The sequence below is a fragment of the Staurois parvus genome, unplaced genomic scaffold, assembly GCF_062004578.1.
Source record: "Staurois parvus isolate SC_StPar_1 unplaced genomic scaffold, SC_StPar_1.0 ptg000468l, whole genome shotgun sequence".
NCBI lineage: Eukaryota > Metazoa > Chordata > Amphibia > Anura > Ranidae > Staurois > Staurois parvus.
Window position 1 is genome coordinate 2,113,790 of NW_028318264.1, and position 18,233 is coordinate 2,132,022.

Below are 18,233 nucleotides of genomic sequence, written 5' to 3' on the forward strand. Positions count from 1 at the left end.
AAAATAGCAATTGGGCATTTATCCGCAATCCTCCCTGCTTTGGTTTGTGCCCTTTAGTTGCTGTGCTGAAGTAGCACTTTCATTAGTCTAGTCGGAGGACTTAAAAGGCAGCTCCTTTGTGTTGTCACAAAAGCAGGTCACAGGACATACCAGCGAGTTGCTAAGGGAAACAAGAGTGGGAACAGACCTAGAGCTGTACTCTGGTTGAGGAGCTGAACAATACTGAAAGTTCTAATTGAAAATCTCCCTTTTATTATGTTACAGTTTCATGGTCATAAACGATCAGCACTAGATAATGGAGTTCCTCCTGGAAGGAAGGAGATTTGTGCCAATGTGATATTTAATGGTCTTGTGTGAGACATGATCGATGGAAGTGCACAGCTTTATCTCGGTTTTCTCTGTATATAGTTCTTGCTAATGGTGTGATGAATTACAGGTTAAGTGTTTGTTGTTGTTTTTTCTTTGTAAAACACCCCTTCTGTTATGTGCCGAGGGCATATCTTGTAAATAATATATACGTGATTTAATTGCATATTCTGGCATCAGGAATTGGGGATATTTTCCCTTCTTGCTTGCTCCAAAGACACATCATGAAGGGAGAAGAAATTTCCTCAAAAATGAGGGCAAGTCCCCATTTTTTTTTTTTTTTTTTTTTTTTTCCTATTCCAGTGAAAAATTGTAAAATATTAGACTTCCCCTTTACATTCTGCACCAGTAACAACAATCTCCACGATAGAACATGAGTAAATCTCCCCGGCAGGGATGACAGAAGATGACAGCTGTTGTGATTCTTGTCTCTTCTATTCAAAACTAGAAAAAGAGGTTTGAGTTGACCTGTACTAAAAATGACACTTTAAGTCTGAAGTGTGTGTTTTCTGTTTTTCCTCTAGTCTGTACCTGTCATATTAAAGTGGATCTATGGAAAATAAATAATGGCTTATAGGATACAGTCTGTCAATAACCTTTAACACAGCAGTTTTTGTTGTTCTGGGATGCCTGCTGACCACATAGTCCTGGAACAAACGTGATCAGAAAGGTAAAAAAACCTGTCTGATCACTGTTGTTCTCCTCAAGATGGCCAGCCTGTTGCTTGGAGTTTGCACAGAGCACCAGCTTCCGGTGCCAAGATCTCAGTGCCATACTAGCATGTATTTGGAGTACATTTGTATTTGTGTTATTAGCCGTGTTTATGATATCCATTCACTCGTATCTGACAATCAGACCAGGTCTTGGAGCACCATGTCTGATATGCTTTACAAGGCTTTTCAACAGAATTTTCTTTTCATACACAATAGGTCACCAGGTCTTTCTTTAACCCTCCCATTTGCACAAGTTTTGGAGTGGCGTGCAGCCTTTTTGCACACACATATTAGGGCAAACCTAGGCATTTTCTGCTAAAGCACTCTGATTGGGTGAGGTGGAAATCATGATTTCACTGTCCAGCATCTCAACTTCATCCAATCAGAGAACACTTTGCATCTATTGAGAACATACCGAGTGATCTCTGAATGGTGCTGATTGAGGGATTTCCTGCATTCAATAAGCAGCGCAGCGTACAGTGATTTCCAGCTTCCACAGGCATCAGCCAGGTATGGCATATACATACTTACCTTGGTCCATAGCTGAACTTCAGCTTCAACGCTTAACTCCAGGTTTTGTGTTACTTTGAATAGTTCATTTGGGCCAAGCTGGTCCAAACAGACCTCTTTCATTTACAATTTGCTGTGGTCACTTTTAGTATTGCTTAAACTATATATAGCATCCGGTACATACAGTATGAAATGCTGTATAGTTGCAGCCATTTGGAGACTTTCCTTCCTGTTGCCAGAACTAAATCAACTCGCCGGAAGCCTTGTAGTTTTTTTGTGAATGAATACAAGGCTTCCTGTGACTGGCTGAGGTAGAAATCATGATGACATCTACCTGCCTCTCCACCTCAGCCTACCGGAGGAAATCTTGTACTGATTCATAAAAATACCAAACCTCCTGTGGATGGCTGAGTAGTGCATAGCTTGACTTAATTTTGTTCCGGCAGCAGACATTAAGTCCCTTTTTTAAATGGCTAGAATAAATTATTATTCTGGCTATCAAAATAAGCACCCAAGTGCTTGACACACCTAAACGTGTTACACACATTTACAAGAATCAAACGTTTTTCTGCAAAAACGCCACTGCCAGGAGGAAAGGCAACTAGGAGAGATTGCGAAAACATCCAGTCTTCATGAGACCTAATAAAAACATTTTTGTTTTGGGGTTTAACACCCCAGTGACCCCAGTCTGACTTTGAAATCGTGTGACTTCCAGTGAAGATATTCCGACTTGAGGGGCGACTTGCAAAACATCTATGGCTCGCACCTGAAGTAGTGCATGTTCCGACCAAGTCGGAATTGCACCGATATGACCGCTTTTATGTGCAGACAATAGGGTGCGACTTGCCATGCGATTTACAACTCGCATGAAAAGTCGCACCTGGTGTGACCAGAGTGTAATACTGCTTTAAAACTAAAGATCTGAAACCTTTCTTCTTGGCGTGTTGGCTTCCTAATATACTTGTGTACTAATTTGGAGGCTCTTCTTGAGGAATTCTCTTTAGTTACAGCACACACTTACCAGTGCTACCTTGTTTAACATTTGCGATACACAACTGTGCATTATCCACTGTTGCGATACACGACTGTGCATTATCCACTGTTGCGATACACGACTGTGCATTATCCACTGTTGCGATACACGGCTGTGCATTATCCACTGTTGCGATACACGGCTGTGCATTATCCACTGTTGCGATACACGGCTGTGCATTATCCACTGTTGCGATACACGGCTGTGCATTATCCACTGTTGCGATACACGGCTGTGCATTGTCCACTGTTGCGATACACGGCTGTGCATTGTCCACTGTTGCGATACACGGCTGTGCATTGTCCACTGTTGCGATACACGGCTGTGCATTGTCCACTGTTGCGATACACGGCTGTGCATTGTCCACTGTTGCGATACACGGCTGTGCATTGTCCACTGTTGCGATACACGGCTGTGCATTGTCCACTGTTGCGATACACGACTGTGCATTGTCCACTGTTGCGATACACGACTGTGCATTGTCCACTGTTGCGATACACGACTGTGCATTGTCCACTGTTGCGATACACGGCTGTGCATTAGCCACTATTATTTACTAAACGACCTTACTCTAGATCACCCCCTTTTAGGAATAAATGAGCAGTGTACACTTTTGATACCCTTCTTTCCTTTTTTTTTTTTTCTCTTCTCTTGTTCCCTTTCCTTCTTTATTATTTGTTTTTTTTTTTTCTTGCCACTTCTGCTGCCTGTGTTGTACTAACTACACCTTTACACCCTTTTCTCTTGCATCCCTCTTCAATACCTATTAAAACAGGTGGTGGAAGAGATGACTTGATGCTTTGCCTTTACCTCCTGCAGACGTACAACACTGAGATACACGTTGGACATCTAATGTCTTGTAAGGTCTAATGATGACGTCTTGCTGTGTCAGTAATCCATTATTCATCTTGCTTGTCATATTTGTATCATGCTTGCTACTTACTGTACCTCTCTGTCCAACTTCAGTTTAGTTGTCTGTGTTTTTCTCTCCTGAGCATCTTTGTGATACGTTTGCTAGACTTTTTCTTTGTTTTATTTTAGAGATTAAGGCATTGTACTTGGTTGTATTTTAGTAAAAATACAATTCCTAGACATGTAAGCTATCCATGCATTATATTTGAAGATCTAATCCTTGTTTTATGCTTTTCTTTATAGTCATGGTATAAACTATAGATAACCATTAGTAGTTTAAAGAGTGAGACATGTGAATGGAAGTTGTGAAACATGTGATTCATATCCTACGAACTGTCAGCTTTAAGATCTGTTCTTACCAAAGACATCTGAGTTGTAATTACAGTTCTGTGTGCTACTGAGCTTTGCCAAGACTTGTAATATGAGGCATGTGTGTTTAGCACAGCAGAGGAAAGGCAGATAAGTGCTGGAACAGTATACATATCAATGCAGCTTTTACTAGACAATGTAAATGGTCGCACGTCGATGTTTTGCATTTTTAAGAAGTATTATGGACAGGCAGTAAGCTTTCCTTGGATCATTAGACTGCATTGGAACACATGAAATTATGCTAAGCTGCATGTTATTGATATTTTTTATTTTCTTTCCCGTTTTTGTTTTTTAATTATTGCCTTGTAATAATAATTTTTGCCTGACTAGATGCTACAAACCAGGCTGTATATTGATCTCTGCTTCTATGTGTGCCGATTTAATGAAGACAATACAAAGTACAGTCCTGCTGACCTAGTTATCTGCCAGGTTCAGGCTTTGGGCTTGCTATGTACACCCAAAAAAAGTCACTGAAGTTCACAGGGTGCACATGGCACACCTTGCTTGTGCTCTGCCTGCTGCTTTTACTGACCATTCTCGACTGTCAGACTTCTTGAATTTGCTGAATAAATACAATCGTCAGTCGTAGCTGCTGCTGTGCCAACCAGAGCTTTTCAAATGTGTTTGTAAACTCTTGGATGCTCCATGAATAGTTGCACAGGCTGCAATTGTGACAGCAGGACCTCTGTCCAAAAGGTAGTGGGATACAGGGCGTGCCCCCTTTTTCCAACAAAATCCAGTACTATGAGTAGCACACCCTTGGTGGGCACAAGTGGGGCTTGAACCTGGGAGGACTTGACCCTCATATCAGTTTTGGAGAACAGTCTTCCTTCCACTAACTCAACAGACCTGCCCTGGGTCTGACTGTGACCCTACTGAAGCATCCAGTTTCTCACTCGCTCCTTCCTCAAGGAACATTGTAGAAAAGTAACATTTTTTTGCTGCCGTGACCATGGTTCTGGAACAATTGGCAGACATCCACATGGATTTGCAGCAGAGCGCCTGTAAATGATCTAGGTCTCTGTTGCCACAGGAGCTACGTTTTTTGAGTTTCCCCTGCCAGCCCTTCCAGGGTTACAAGGTGGAGAAGGAGGAGGAAGAGTCAGAAGATATGGATCATTAATCTGGGTAGGACATTTTGTCCTCCATTTCCCAATTGCAAAAGTCTGTGTCAGTACTGGAATCTTCAGGTTCAGAAAGTGACAGGGTTAGGATCGTGTAAAGTGCCCAAACTGCCCAGATCTTTTCCAATGCATCCCCACACTAAGGGAGGATCTGTACAAGGATTGGACTCATCCAGATAATGTGGTTTGCTCAACAATATCCAGTGGAGTACAGCTTCCATAAAAAGTGGACGGTATCTGCGATGGACTCCACTATGCCTTGTTTGATTAATACTCTAATGCAGGCCATAGACGGGTCGTTTATCGATATTCATGCCTCTAGTGGGGCCCGCCTGTTGGCCATTTTTCGTGGATCTTCTCGTTTACTTTTATCGGTCATGCTGGAAAGTCCACGAAAAACGGCCGTTTTTCGTGGACGATGGTGGCAGCATCGGCAACGGCGCCGACTGATTTTTCGTTTATCGGGCAATAAATGACCCGTCTATGGCCTGCCTTACAGTCCTGGTGGGCAAGGACCCTGCCGACAAAATGAGTCCTTCATGGCTTCCTCTCCTTTGGTAAGTGCAGTAATTGTTTCCATGTGGGCTAGACAAACCTTACTGCTCTAAACCAAAAAGAAGTTACTTGGAGTTGTGAAAATATCTTACAAAATTTTACAGGATTTCACCCCAAAGCCTGAAGCCATAGTTAAAGCTTAAGTGCATTAAAACCACAATAAATGGCACCAAGGATTTACTGATAGCTGTGTGTTTTTTTGTGTTTTTTTTGTTTTTGTTTTTTTTTCTTTTCCTTTTGGGATAACCTTTTTACATGAATAAATAAAAGCTGATCATTGTAAGCACCCATGTCAGTGGCAAATGTTTTGTTTCATCCCTGTAACTGCTATATCTGTAAGAGAGCGTGTTCTTTTTAAAAACAGTCTTAATGGCTAGATCACAAAGTGAATAACAGCCTAAAAAAGAAAACAAATGCAGCCACCGCATCTTAAGAATTGGTAAGCTGCAATAAATTTGTTTGTTTTTGAGGTCAATACCACTTGAATTTACATTAGAGGGTTCTATGTTTTCTCTGTGTAATACTAAATGTTTTTTGGATCGTCTAACTTGTTTTCCTATACTTGAAGACTTAGATTGTGCTTGCATTTTACAGGGTCACTGATTGAGCAATTGACTACAGAGAAGTATGAGTGTATGGTATGCTGTGAAATAATACGAGTTATGGCTCCAGTCTGGAGCTGTCAGAGCTGCTACCATGTGTTTCACCTGAACTGCATTAAAAAATGGGCCAGATCTCCTGCATCACAAGCTGAAGGTCAGTATTGAGTTTTTATGATTGGCATATAGCACTTATCCCAGTCCTCATTTCCTATAATCATCTTGTTGGGTTTATGATTGAACCTTTTTTTTTTTTTTGTATTTTTTCTGGCATGCTTTTTGCAATATTCAGTAGCCAGATAGCACCAATATTTGTTTCTAACTGCAGTGGGGTTAAGATATAAAAAATGTTAGTCACCATTTCCAGAATGGCGCATTAGAAGGAATTTGCACAAAGGTTAAAAATTTTGTTTTTTTTGTGGACTACTTAAAAGGGTATTACTTCCTTTTTTTTTTTTTTTTTTTTTTAATTTTGCTTTATTATCTAGTTAGCAAATGTTTAGGTTAAATATTTTTTCTTAAGTATTGGTTCATAATAATTCTGTCAGAAAACAAGTAGCATGAATCTGTTCAAGTTATTTCCCAAGTCAGTGATTTGTTTCAAAATATTTGGAAACTTAAAGATCCATCGTTGACCTCCTGAAAATTCTAATTGCCTGGCACATATGCTCCCACACTAACTTTTTTCTCTGATTTGCTTGATATGCATGATTTGTGCCAGTTTAGTGGCTCAAAGTATTGGTTAAAACTCTTTTTTTCGTTAGTGGCTGAGAGTATTGAAGCGAGAGGGTCAACGTGACAGCCAAGTCACTACTATGTGTAGAATGAGAATTCAGCAATTGCAGTTTCTGCTTCCCTTGGTAAAAGTACCCTTTTAACCACTCCCTGGCTGCCTACTGCAGATATACTGTAGCAGAGCGATTTCACCTTCCCTCATTAACCCCCCCCCCCCGCACTAGATCACGTATATGTTCACAATCTAGCTCTTCTGGGTAGGAGGGTGCGCATGTGCGCTGCCCCGGCTGTGCTGTCATTTGCTACAGCACATGGCAATCAGTGGGTCTAAGCCAACTATTTATGGTTGGAACTCATTTATCGGCTCAGCAAAGCAAGGAGTAAAAACCAGCACATTGCTTAGTAAAACAGTACACCCAGTAAACCAGGGGTTGACAAATTTAGAAGGCAGTGGTGTTGTTTTTTTTTTTTGTTTTGTTTTGTTTTTTTCTTGTGTAGTGTGGGTTGGGTTGCCAGGGCAAGTCATTTGCTCCTCGTAACCCCCACTCCCTCAACCCCCGCTCTTCAAAAATTCCCTCCAAATTACTGACCTCAATCCCACCATTACTCTCCTGAGCTTTCCCCATTACCGTCTAGAGCCCCTCCCCCCTCTCTTCCAACACACCTATGCCTTCAATACCCCCATCTAGCACATCTATACCTCCAATTCCTCCCCCCATTCAAGAACACTTATGTTGTTCTTGGGTACCAGCATCCTTGCAGCACCTGAGCCCCTCCAATACCTTCTTGGTGTCGCGGGAAGGCCCCTATGTCCAGTGCATGGCGGGTATGTTCTCTCCCACCCTCACCTCTCTTCCTCTCCACACATCCAAAGAGAAGCACTGCGAGAAGATTACCTCAATACCACCGCTCCCTGCCTCCTCTCTCCTCTCCGTTCTCCTAGAGTGGCACAGTCTCTCCTCTTCTGCCTTACTTATATATATATATATATATATATATATATATATATATATATATATATATATATCATACACAGTTGTGTTCAAAATAATAGCAGTCAGACATCACTAACCGGATCAATCACTGTTTTTGGTAGAAATGATATTTCTACATGGCAAATAATTTACTAGCAGGTGTAGTAGAGTAATAGAAATCCAACAGACCCAACAGTCATGACATGCATGCTGCTAATTCTGTGTAATTGAATCACTCATTGAAAGGGGCATGTTTAAAATAATAGCAGTGTGGAGTTCTATTAGTGAGGTTATTCATTCTTTGAAAAACAGGTGGCAATTATTGCCCTTATTTAAGGAAGGAAGGCAGCAAATGTTGTACATGCTGGTTACAGTGCATTTCTCTCTGAAATTCTGAGGAAAATGGGTCGTTCCATACATTGTTCAGAAGAACAGCGTACCTTGAATAAAAAGTTGATTGGAGAGGGGAAAACCTATAAAGAAGTGCAGAAAATGATAGGCTGCTCAGCTAAAATGATCGCAAATGCTTTAAAATGGCAACCAAAACCTGAAAGACGTGGAAGAAAGCGAAAAACTACCATTGGAATGGATAGAAGAATAGCCAAAATGGCGCGGACTCAGCCAACAATCAGCTCCAGGAAGATGAAAGAAGGTGTGACGTTCCCTGTGAGGACTGTTACAATTAGAAGACGCCTATGTGAAGCCAAGCTATCTGCAAGAAGCCCCCGCAAAGTCCCACTGTTGGAATAAAGACGTGCTGAAGAGGTTACAATTTGCCAAAGAGCACATTGACTGGACTAAAGAGAAATGGCGCAACATTTTGTGGACTGATGAAAGTAAGATTGTTCTTTTTGGGTCTAGTGGCCGGAGACAGTTTGTCAGACGACCCCCAAACACTGAATTCAAGCCACAGTACACTGTGAAGACAGTGAAGCATGGTGGTGCAAGCATCATGATATGGGAATGTTTCTCATACTACGGTGTTGGGCCTATTTATCGCATACCAGGGATCATGGATCAGTTTGAATACATCCGAATACTTGAAGAGGTCATGCTGCCTTATGCTGAAGAGGAAATACCCTTGAAATGGGTGTTCCAACAAGACAACGACCCCAAACACACCAGTAAACGTGCAAAATCTTGGTTCCAGACCAACAAGATTGACGTTATGGAGTGGCCAGCCCAATCCCCGGATCTTAATCCAATAGAAAACTTGTGGGGTGACATCAAAAATGCCGTTTCTGAGGCAAAACCAAGAAATAGAGAAGAACTGTGGAATGTAGTCCAATCATCCTGGGCTGGAATACCTGTTCACAGGGGCCAGAAGTTGGTTGACTCCATGCAACACAGATGTACAGCAGTTCTCAGAAACAGTGCTTATACAACTAAATATTCATTAAGTGATTCAAAGGAAAGCAAAATCTTCAAACATTTTTCAGTTTTATATAGTGAATGTTTGAGTTTGTAAAGAATACAAACACTGCTATTATTTTGAACAGTCTAATATTCACTTTTCTTCAATTTTTTTAGAGGAACAACACAAATTTGATATATTTTTCTTCATGTTTTGATTTGGAATAGAATGTGTCGTGTTCCCAATGCATTTGTGTGTATGGAAATAAAAGCTATTAGAAGGATTTTGAGCTTTATTCACTTTTTTCAACACACTGCTATTATTTTGAACACAACTGTATATAAAAAGAAAAGTTCCATTGTATATATACCATAGTTTGTAGATGCAATAACTTTCACGCAAACCAATGAATATACAACACATTGATTGGGATTTTTTTTTTTGCCAAACACGTAGCAGAATACATTTTGGCCTATAATTTATGAAGAAATTAGAATTTTTAAAAGTTTATTAGAAATATTCTATAGCAGAAAGTATAAAATTGTTTGGTTTTTTGTAAATGTCTGTCTTTTTGGTTTGTATAATAAAAAACCGAGTGGTGATCAATACAACCAAAATAGAGCTCTATTTGTGTGTAAAACAAAATGATATAAATGTAATTTACCAGACCCTTACCATGTAGGCAGTCAGGTGATCCTGCACTGCTCAAAAAAAATTAAGGGAACACTTTGAAAACACATCAGATCTCAATGGGGAAAAATGTCATGCTGGATATCTATACTGATATGGACTGGGTAATGTGTTGGGAACATAAGGATGCCCAATCATTTGATAGAAATGAAAATTATCAACCTACAGAGGACTGAATTCAAAGACACCCCAAAAATCAAAGTGAAAAAATGATGTAGCAAACTCATCCATTTTGCTGAAATTTCATTGCAGCAACTCCGTAGTTTTGTATGGCCCCCACGTGCTTGTATGCTTGCCTGACGACAGCGTCTGGGCATGCTCCTAATGTCTCATGTTTCAATTCATCAGACACCGGCAGGTTGCACCTCAGACTGTCCAGGAGCCCAGTGATGCCCTGGTCCAGATCTGGGAGGAAATACCCCAGGACACCTTCCATCGTCTCGATGGATGGTGTCCTGGGGTATTTCCTCCCAGATCTGGACCAGGGCATCACTGGGCTCCTGGACAGTCTGAGGTGCAACCTGCCGGTGTCTGATGGATTGAAACATGATATCCCAAAGTGTTCTACTGGATTTAGGTCAGGCGAGCATGGGGGCCATTCAGTGGTATCAATTCCTTCATCCTCCCAGGGAACTGCCTGATTACTCTCGCCATATAAGGCTGGGCATTTTTGTGCACCAGGAGGAACCCAGGACCCACTGCACCAGCGTACGGTCTGACAATGGGTCCAAGGATTTCATCCCGATACCTAATGGCAGTCAGGGTGCCAATGTCTAGCCTGTAGAGGTATGTGCGTCCCTCCATGGATATGCCTCCCCAGACCATCGCTGACCCACCACCAAAACAGTCCTGCTGAACGATGTTACAGACAGCATAATGTACTCCATGGCTTGCTTTCACATCTGTCACATGTGGTCAGCGTGAACCTGCTCGTTGCCATTAACTCGACTCGCCGTGTTGGGAGGGGAAAAAAAAGGCTGGCTATGACCCTAAGAACACCACCCCTACAGGCAAGCACAGAGGTGGAAACATTATGCTTTGGGGCTTTTTCTCTGCTAAAGGTACAGGCCAACTTTGCTGCATTGAGGGGCCAATGGACGGGGCCATGTATTTTTAAATCTTGGATGAGAACCTTCTCCCCTCAACCAGAACACTGAAGATGGGTCGTGGATGGGTGTTCCAGCATGACAATGACCAAAAAACATACCACCAAGGCAACAAAGGAGTGGCTCAAGAAGAAGCACAATAAGGTCATGGAGTGGCCTAGCCAGTCTCCTGACCTTAATCCTAGCAATAATGTATGGAGGGAGCTGAAACTTCGAGTTGCCAAGCGACGGCTAAGAAACCTTTGGGGTTTAGAGAAGATTTGTAAAGAAGGGTAGACCAAAATCCCTTCTGAGTTGTGTGCAAACCTGGTAACCAACTACAAGAAATATCTTACCTCTGTGCTTGCCAGCAAGGGTTTCTCCACCAAATATTAAGTCATGTTTTACTTGGGGATCAAATTACTTATTTTACTCACTGAACTGCAACTCAAATTTTAACATTTGTATCTTGTGGTTTTTTTTTTTTCTGCATTTTTGGTTGATATTCTGTCTCTATCATTTTTAAAATACACCTATATACAAATGATAGACCTTTCATTTCTTTGTAAGTGGGCAAACTTACAAAATCTGCAGGGGATGAAATAATTATTTTCACCACTGTATTGGGGGGGCGTGGCTAACTGCATTGCCAATAATGCATCGCGAGCCTTTTAGCTTTTCATGTCAGTGGCTGGCCCTTCCTAGCTCTGGCCTGCATGTTGGTCACAGTAGTCATGGGAGCTGTAGTTTCTGCAGGAGCTTGAATATCCTTAAGAAAAAAACAAAAAAAAACTGAGCTCCTGCTATTACAAACATTTCCTTGGCCACCCTATTTTTAGACTGGCCCAAAAAAATCAATATATATAATATTCCTGTTTTGTACATTAATAAGGAAGAACTCTGCACAGGTAGGTGGTGTAAATTGATTTGTATTGCTTGGTGCTTACCGTTTGTCTGGTAGTAGTGGTTGCCATAGATACAGTACAAATAGTACATCTTTTTAATAATAATTGCCCCTCCCATAGAAATATCAAAGCAAAAACACTTTATGCAAATTCACAAGTTAAGCCGAGCACTAGCTAGCCTGAGTGTGAACAAAGAACTTTTTTTTTTTTTTTTTTTTTTCTTCCATCTTGCATTTATTACTCTTAAAATGATGTTGTTATAGCAACTCGGCTTACTTTCACCATGCTGAGCTATTGTCAGCACTGAAAGAGGAAAAACAGATGGAGGTTCTCATATAGAGCTTTGTGCAAGTGTAGTCTCCTTTATTATATATTGCTTTAATTGCTAAGGATGCTTCAAAATATCATATTACATAATCTGGCTGTTGAATGAATAAACACTGATTTCGAAAACTAGCAACTTGAGATAATAGATTTTACAGGTATCCCCAAATTGCTGTTAAAGGATTTGAACATTAAAATCTAATGTACATTTTAAAATTTTAAAAAGCTGTAATGAAGCACTTATTTTAAAATTGGTTATGTTGACTGTAGGTCCAATTATCCATTTTTTTTTTTTTTCATTGCATGGGGGTTAACTTTCTTTGCCATGGTTGTGACCAGCAATGTGGTTGTGGGGGATGTGTTTTACGTTCACTATCTTGACCACCAATGCAGGGGTGGGGGTCAACTTTCACATGCACTGACCACCAGTGCAAAGGGGTGAGGTATTTAAATGGCACGGTCAGTGACCATCAGTTGGGGGTTAAATTAATAGTACACCAGTGCTGTGGGCTCATTGCATCTACTGACACCAATGGTGCAGGTTACTATTCTTGCCACTGATAACTATGCTGGGGTTATTTTACCCCAACTTCTTCAGTGTGCATTGCAGTATGCTGTAAAAAAATGCAGCAGGACCTACATTTTTGGATGTTTTTAATGGGTTACCTAATTTTGACACAATGCACCTCAGTGCATGAAAATGCGTTGCTGTTGCATGGCCCTCTGGAAGTGTAGGAGGCCATACTTGAGGCTCTCCATAATTTTCAAGCTTGCTGTCACTGCCCTTGATGTTTATCGAAAAAAAATAAAAAACATAACTGCTTGATCTGCTTTCTATACAGAAGCTACTTAGAGCAGCGTTCTCATCAGAAATAGCTTTGGGTGCTGGACCAAAGACTGTGGCACTAGCCTGGAATGTAACGTTTGGACACTGGGCTCTGCTATTGTTGCTTTCCAAACATTTTTGGACGGTGTTAGTTGCAGAGGACCTCTGAGGTATAGTGCTGTGACCGAGTCTCTGAAGATTGACCATGTGAGTAAGCCGTTATACAGGTCTAAGACATCATGGTATGTAGTCTTTGGGCATGGGGCTCTTCATTACAAACCTTGGTGTACTGTGTTTAGCTGCAAAGTGCTCTCCAAATTTAGAGCCGTGGCATAACCTCTGGTTTGACCCATTTTCAGACCCTCTTTTTGTGAATAAGCATCTGAATGGGGAAAACCTAGCCTAGTATGTGCCTTTCGAGCACTGATCTCTGCAACGTGGTTCTTTCCACTTGATTGTGTGTTGTCAGTTGGCCACAGACCAAGCAGTGACACTGCCTCTGTTGTGATCCAGTCTCTTATTCTTTTTGTGGGTGAGAATTTTAAATGAGGTAAAGATACCTATTGTGTGTTTTTGGCAAAGGACTCTGCATTGTGGCACGTTCCAGTCTCTTGTGCACTGAGGCTATTAGTAGCAGATGGTTTTCTAGTTTCAAAGCCATAGCACAGCCTCTGGAGGGACCAATCTCCACAGACTCCATTTGTATAGAAGTCTTTGTATGCGACTATAGTATCTCTTGATTTGTAACCCATATCCAATGCAGTTTCACACAACTCTTTTTTCAATAAGAGTTTGTGCTGCAGCAGGACCTCCCCCACAATTGAGTGCTATTTTTGCTTTAGAAAGTACTGCTCTTGGGCAATGAATATACTTGAGGGAACTTGATGACGTCATCTGCCAGGCAGAGCTCACAATGGTACGATCCTTTAAGACCGTTTGGCTTAATAAGAAATCTTCTTACTGGTTCAAGCACATTGTGAAAAAACAGGTCTTCAGTCTTGCTTCACTGCCTCCTTCATTGACTTGATTACCTGTGTCTGCCTGTGGCCCTCTCCAGTACATACTGCCTAGGTTTGTGAGTGTGCTGGGATGTACCCCTTTTTTGGGTATATGTGCTTAATGCTATCTGGTGCAACATGTCTGTTAAGATGCTCAGAGGATAGTCTGACTGCAACCGGTGACATCGATACATTCCGTTTGGGGAATTGATTCACCGTTCTCGTCAGAGGGGACCAATGTCTGTATTTTGGACCCTGAGACCCCCATTTCCATAGGATTGTCCTCATTAGCTTCTATATAGCTCTGCTCCCTTTTATCTGTGACCTGCTTTGTCTATCAGGCCTCTTATGTTCACTTCTAACTTAGTGTCCGTCTTATTGGAACACTCTGCTTGAAGACATTCCTCTCCATCTGCGTGAACTTAGCTCTACTGGGACCTTATTTCTCAGAGTTTCTGAGGCCCATATCGTTCTCTGATTCCGATTCAGAACCTTTTACAGGCTGCTTCAGTAGACACTGTATTTGACCAGGTTCATGATAACTTTGAACTCTAATATGCACACTGTTGCTTCCAATCCAAGCAATAGAGTGCACTCTGCTATGCATCTAGAGCAATGGTCTCTAAACTTTCTAAGTAAAGGGACAGTTTAATGTCCAACAGACTTTAGGGGGGCTGGCCGGGAAAATGACCCGGCATCAGTGGGTGTAACCAATGCTCCATCTTTGGTGTTAGTATGAGGAATTGTGCCCCATCGATGGTGTCATTGGGAGAAATTTGTGCCCAATCGTTGGTGTCATTGGGCCCCAATCTTGGTATCATTGGGATGAACTGTGCCCCATCATTGGTGGTAATTGTGCCCCATCATTGGGAGAAATTCGTTGGTGTCAGTGGATTAAATGGTGCCCCAGAGGCCAGATAAAAGCAAGCAAAGGGCCGCAGTTTGGAGACCACTGATCTAGAGTATCAGTCTAAAATTAACTTAAATTTTGTTCTTGATAAACCATTGCACAAATATTGTGACATAAAAAATTGGAACTACCACCGTTTTATTCTCCGAGATCTCTGCTTTCAGAAAGTTTATAATGTTTGGGGGTTTTACTTAATTGTCCAGCCTAAAAAGATTTTTTTTTTTTTTTATACGTGTGCAAAAAAATGGTCCTTTTTTTTTTTTGTTTGCCTTTTATCTGGTCCTTTTGACACTATTTCATCCACTGACACTAAAGACAGGGGAACTATTTCTCCAACTGACACCAACAATGGGGTACAATTCCTCCCACTGATACCTGAGATGGGGAACTATTTCTCCCACTGACACCAATTATGGGACACGATTTCTCTCATGGCACCAATGATGGGGCACTATTCCTCTCACTGATACCAATGATGGGGCACTATTCATTTCACTGATACCAATGATGGGGCACTATTCATTTCACTGATACCAATGATGGGGCACTATTCCCCCCACTGACATCAATGATGAGGCAATATTCTTTCCACTGATATCAAAGACAGGACACTTTTTCTCCCACTGACACCAACAATGGGGCACCATTTCTCCTACTGATACCCGCCCTATAGCAGAACTACTGCAGCAGGGCTGCTCAAAATCACGTTTATGTATACGTGATTTTGCATTTCTGGGTAGGGGTGCATGCTGCCTTATCTGTGCTGCCATTGGTGGCTACAGATGTCGATCACCAGGTCCCAGCCAGAGATTCCCCGCTGGCACCCGGCGATCGCCGAGTATCACTGACAAGAGAGAGCTGTGTGTGTGTGTGTAAACAACACCGGTCTCTCTCCTGCCAGCAGTAACATGCTGCTGTATATTTCTCTGCACAGCAGAGAAATACACAGCAGCATGTTTCTCTAGTAAAGTGCACACACAGTAAAACGGCACAGAGTTAACCCTTTGATTGCCCCAGATGTTAACCCCTTCCTGCCCAGTGTCATTAGTACAGTGTCTGTGCTTTTTTATTAGCACTGATCACTGTATTAGCATCATTGGGATGTCAGGGGCAGTTAGTTCTCCTCCAGTGTCAGAATGCCCACTGCAGTCTTGCTATCCCAGTATGTGTATAAATACAGCCATTTGCTTTCCCGTCCGGCCCATGTACATAAACGGCCGGACGGGAGCAGTGCAGGGGTGGGTGGCCATTTATAAACGGCCTCCCTGCCCCCTGCTTGTGCACAATCCCTGGGAGCGTGCAGCACCGCGATGTGGTGCCCGCTGTGTCCTCCGGACACAGTGGAACACCAATCGTTGTATAGTACCTCTGGGGCCAATCAGTGATCACATGTTGAGTAGTAAGCAAGATGTCACTTCTGACATCATTTCTTACTACGTGTGAAATCTGTGAATGATCACAGAGGTCACATGGTACAAGGCAGCATTCCGATGCTGCATCTGTCCCCCGCTGGCTTTAAGGATGCGAACTCGGCGATGACATGACTGCTAATCCCTGAGTTCTCACCGCCACTGTGAGCAGCTGCTGGCTCAGGCTCTCTCAGTGACTCGCTGCGGGGCTGAGCCAGGTTCCAGACTAGACATCTGGGTGGATCCTGACTTTAAGGTCAGGATCTTACCCCAGTCTGGACCAGCTGATAGCGGGCTGAAAACTGGTCACAGGAGTGCAGAACAAACTACACTCCTGTAATCCACAGGAGAAGTACAGCCTAAAGAGCTTTTGGCTGTACTTCTTCTTTTTAAAAATTGATTTATATCAAGGCTGGACAAATCCCAGGAGCTAGGTAACCAATACTCCTTGAAAACTTTAGTTGGTGCCTAACTTCTAAAGTTTTCTCTAGTTGTTAATGGAGCTGGCTCCAAAAAAGAAATGTACAAAATCCTGCTGTGGCTTCTGGATTGGACAGACTGGATCCTAAATTCCATTTATGTATTTGTTCTCCCCTCATTATGTATTACTTTTGTTGTTCTTGCATAAATACTACATGTATGTTTTTTTGTTAATTATAATTAGATAGTTTTTTACAATTTATTTTTATATTAGCAATTTTTATTAATTTTCACAAAGATAGATATATATAAAAACATCACAGAAGAGAGAGAGAGCACATCGATGGTGAGATCTGCATGGTTACAAACATAATAATGACATATAGTTACATTGAGGAGGCTGTCAAAACTAAACATCTGTAACAATTTATTTTTAAAGTTCCTCTGGTATGTTATATGTTGCTGTAGCCGATTGAGGAGTGAATGTGCATCTCAATAAATTAGAATATCTTTTAAAAAGTTAATTTATTTCAGTAATTCAATTCAAAAAGTGAAACTATTATATAGATTGATTGCACACAGAGTGATATATTTCAAGCATTTCTTTCTTTTAATTTTGATGATTATGGTTTACAGCTAGTGAAAACCCAAATCCTGTATCTTAGAAAATGTGAATATTGTAAAAAAGTTCAATATTGTAGACTCATGGGGGTTGATTTGCTAAATCTGGTTCGTTTAGAATCTAGTGCAGCTGTGCATGGTAGCCAATTGGCTTCTAACCTCACCTTGGTCAATTAGGGCTTGGCAATAAAACCTGTAAGCTGATTGGTTTCTATTAAAAAACTGCATGAGGTTCTGAGTGAACCAGCTTTAGTAAATGACCCCCATGGTGTCACACTCTAATCAGCTAATTAACTCAATACACCTGTGAAAGTTTCCTGAGCCTTTAAATGGTCTCTGTCAGGTTCAATAGGTTACACAATCATGGAGAAGGCTGCTGTCTAGTAGACAGTCATTGACACCTTCCACAAGCAGGGTAAGTCACAAAAGGTCATTGCTAAAGAAGCTGGCTGTTCAGAGTGTCGTATCCAAGAATATTATTGGAAAGTTGAGTGGAAAGAAAACGTGGTTAAAAAAAAAAAAAAAAAAAGGTGCACAAGCAATAGGGAAGTAAAGGCCGTTCAAGAATTTGGGGGAGATTCACAAGGCCACCACACACAGACGTATCCAGGACATGGGCTACAAATGTCGCATTCCTTGTATCAAGCCACTCCTGAACCAGATACAACGTCAGAAACTTCTTACCTTGGCTAAGGAGAAAAAGGACTGGACTGTTGCTCAGTGGTCCAAAGTGCATTTTTTCAGATGAAAGTAAATTTTGCATTTCATTTGGAAATCAAGGTCCCAGAGTCTGGAGGAAGA

General features: G+C 41.6%; 1 protein-coding gene across 1 annotated transcript in view; it reads left to right on the plus strand.

The window, feature by feature from the left end:
• NFX1 (nuclear transcription factor, X-box binding 1) overlaps positions 1–18,233 on the plus strand; it is a 144,025-nt gene that overhangs the window by 23,534 nt on the left and 102,258 nt on the right. The window contains exon 3 of the mRNA XM_089689047.1: positions 6,177–6,338. Coding sequence (XP_089545173.1) covers positions 6,177–6,338 — 162 coding nt within the window. The remainder of the gene's footprint in view (positions 1–6,176; positions 6,339–18,233) is intronic.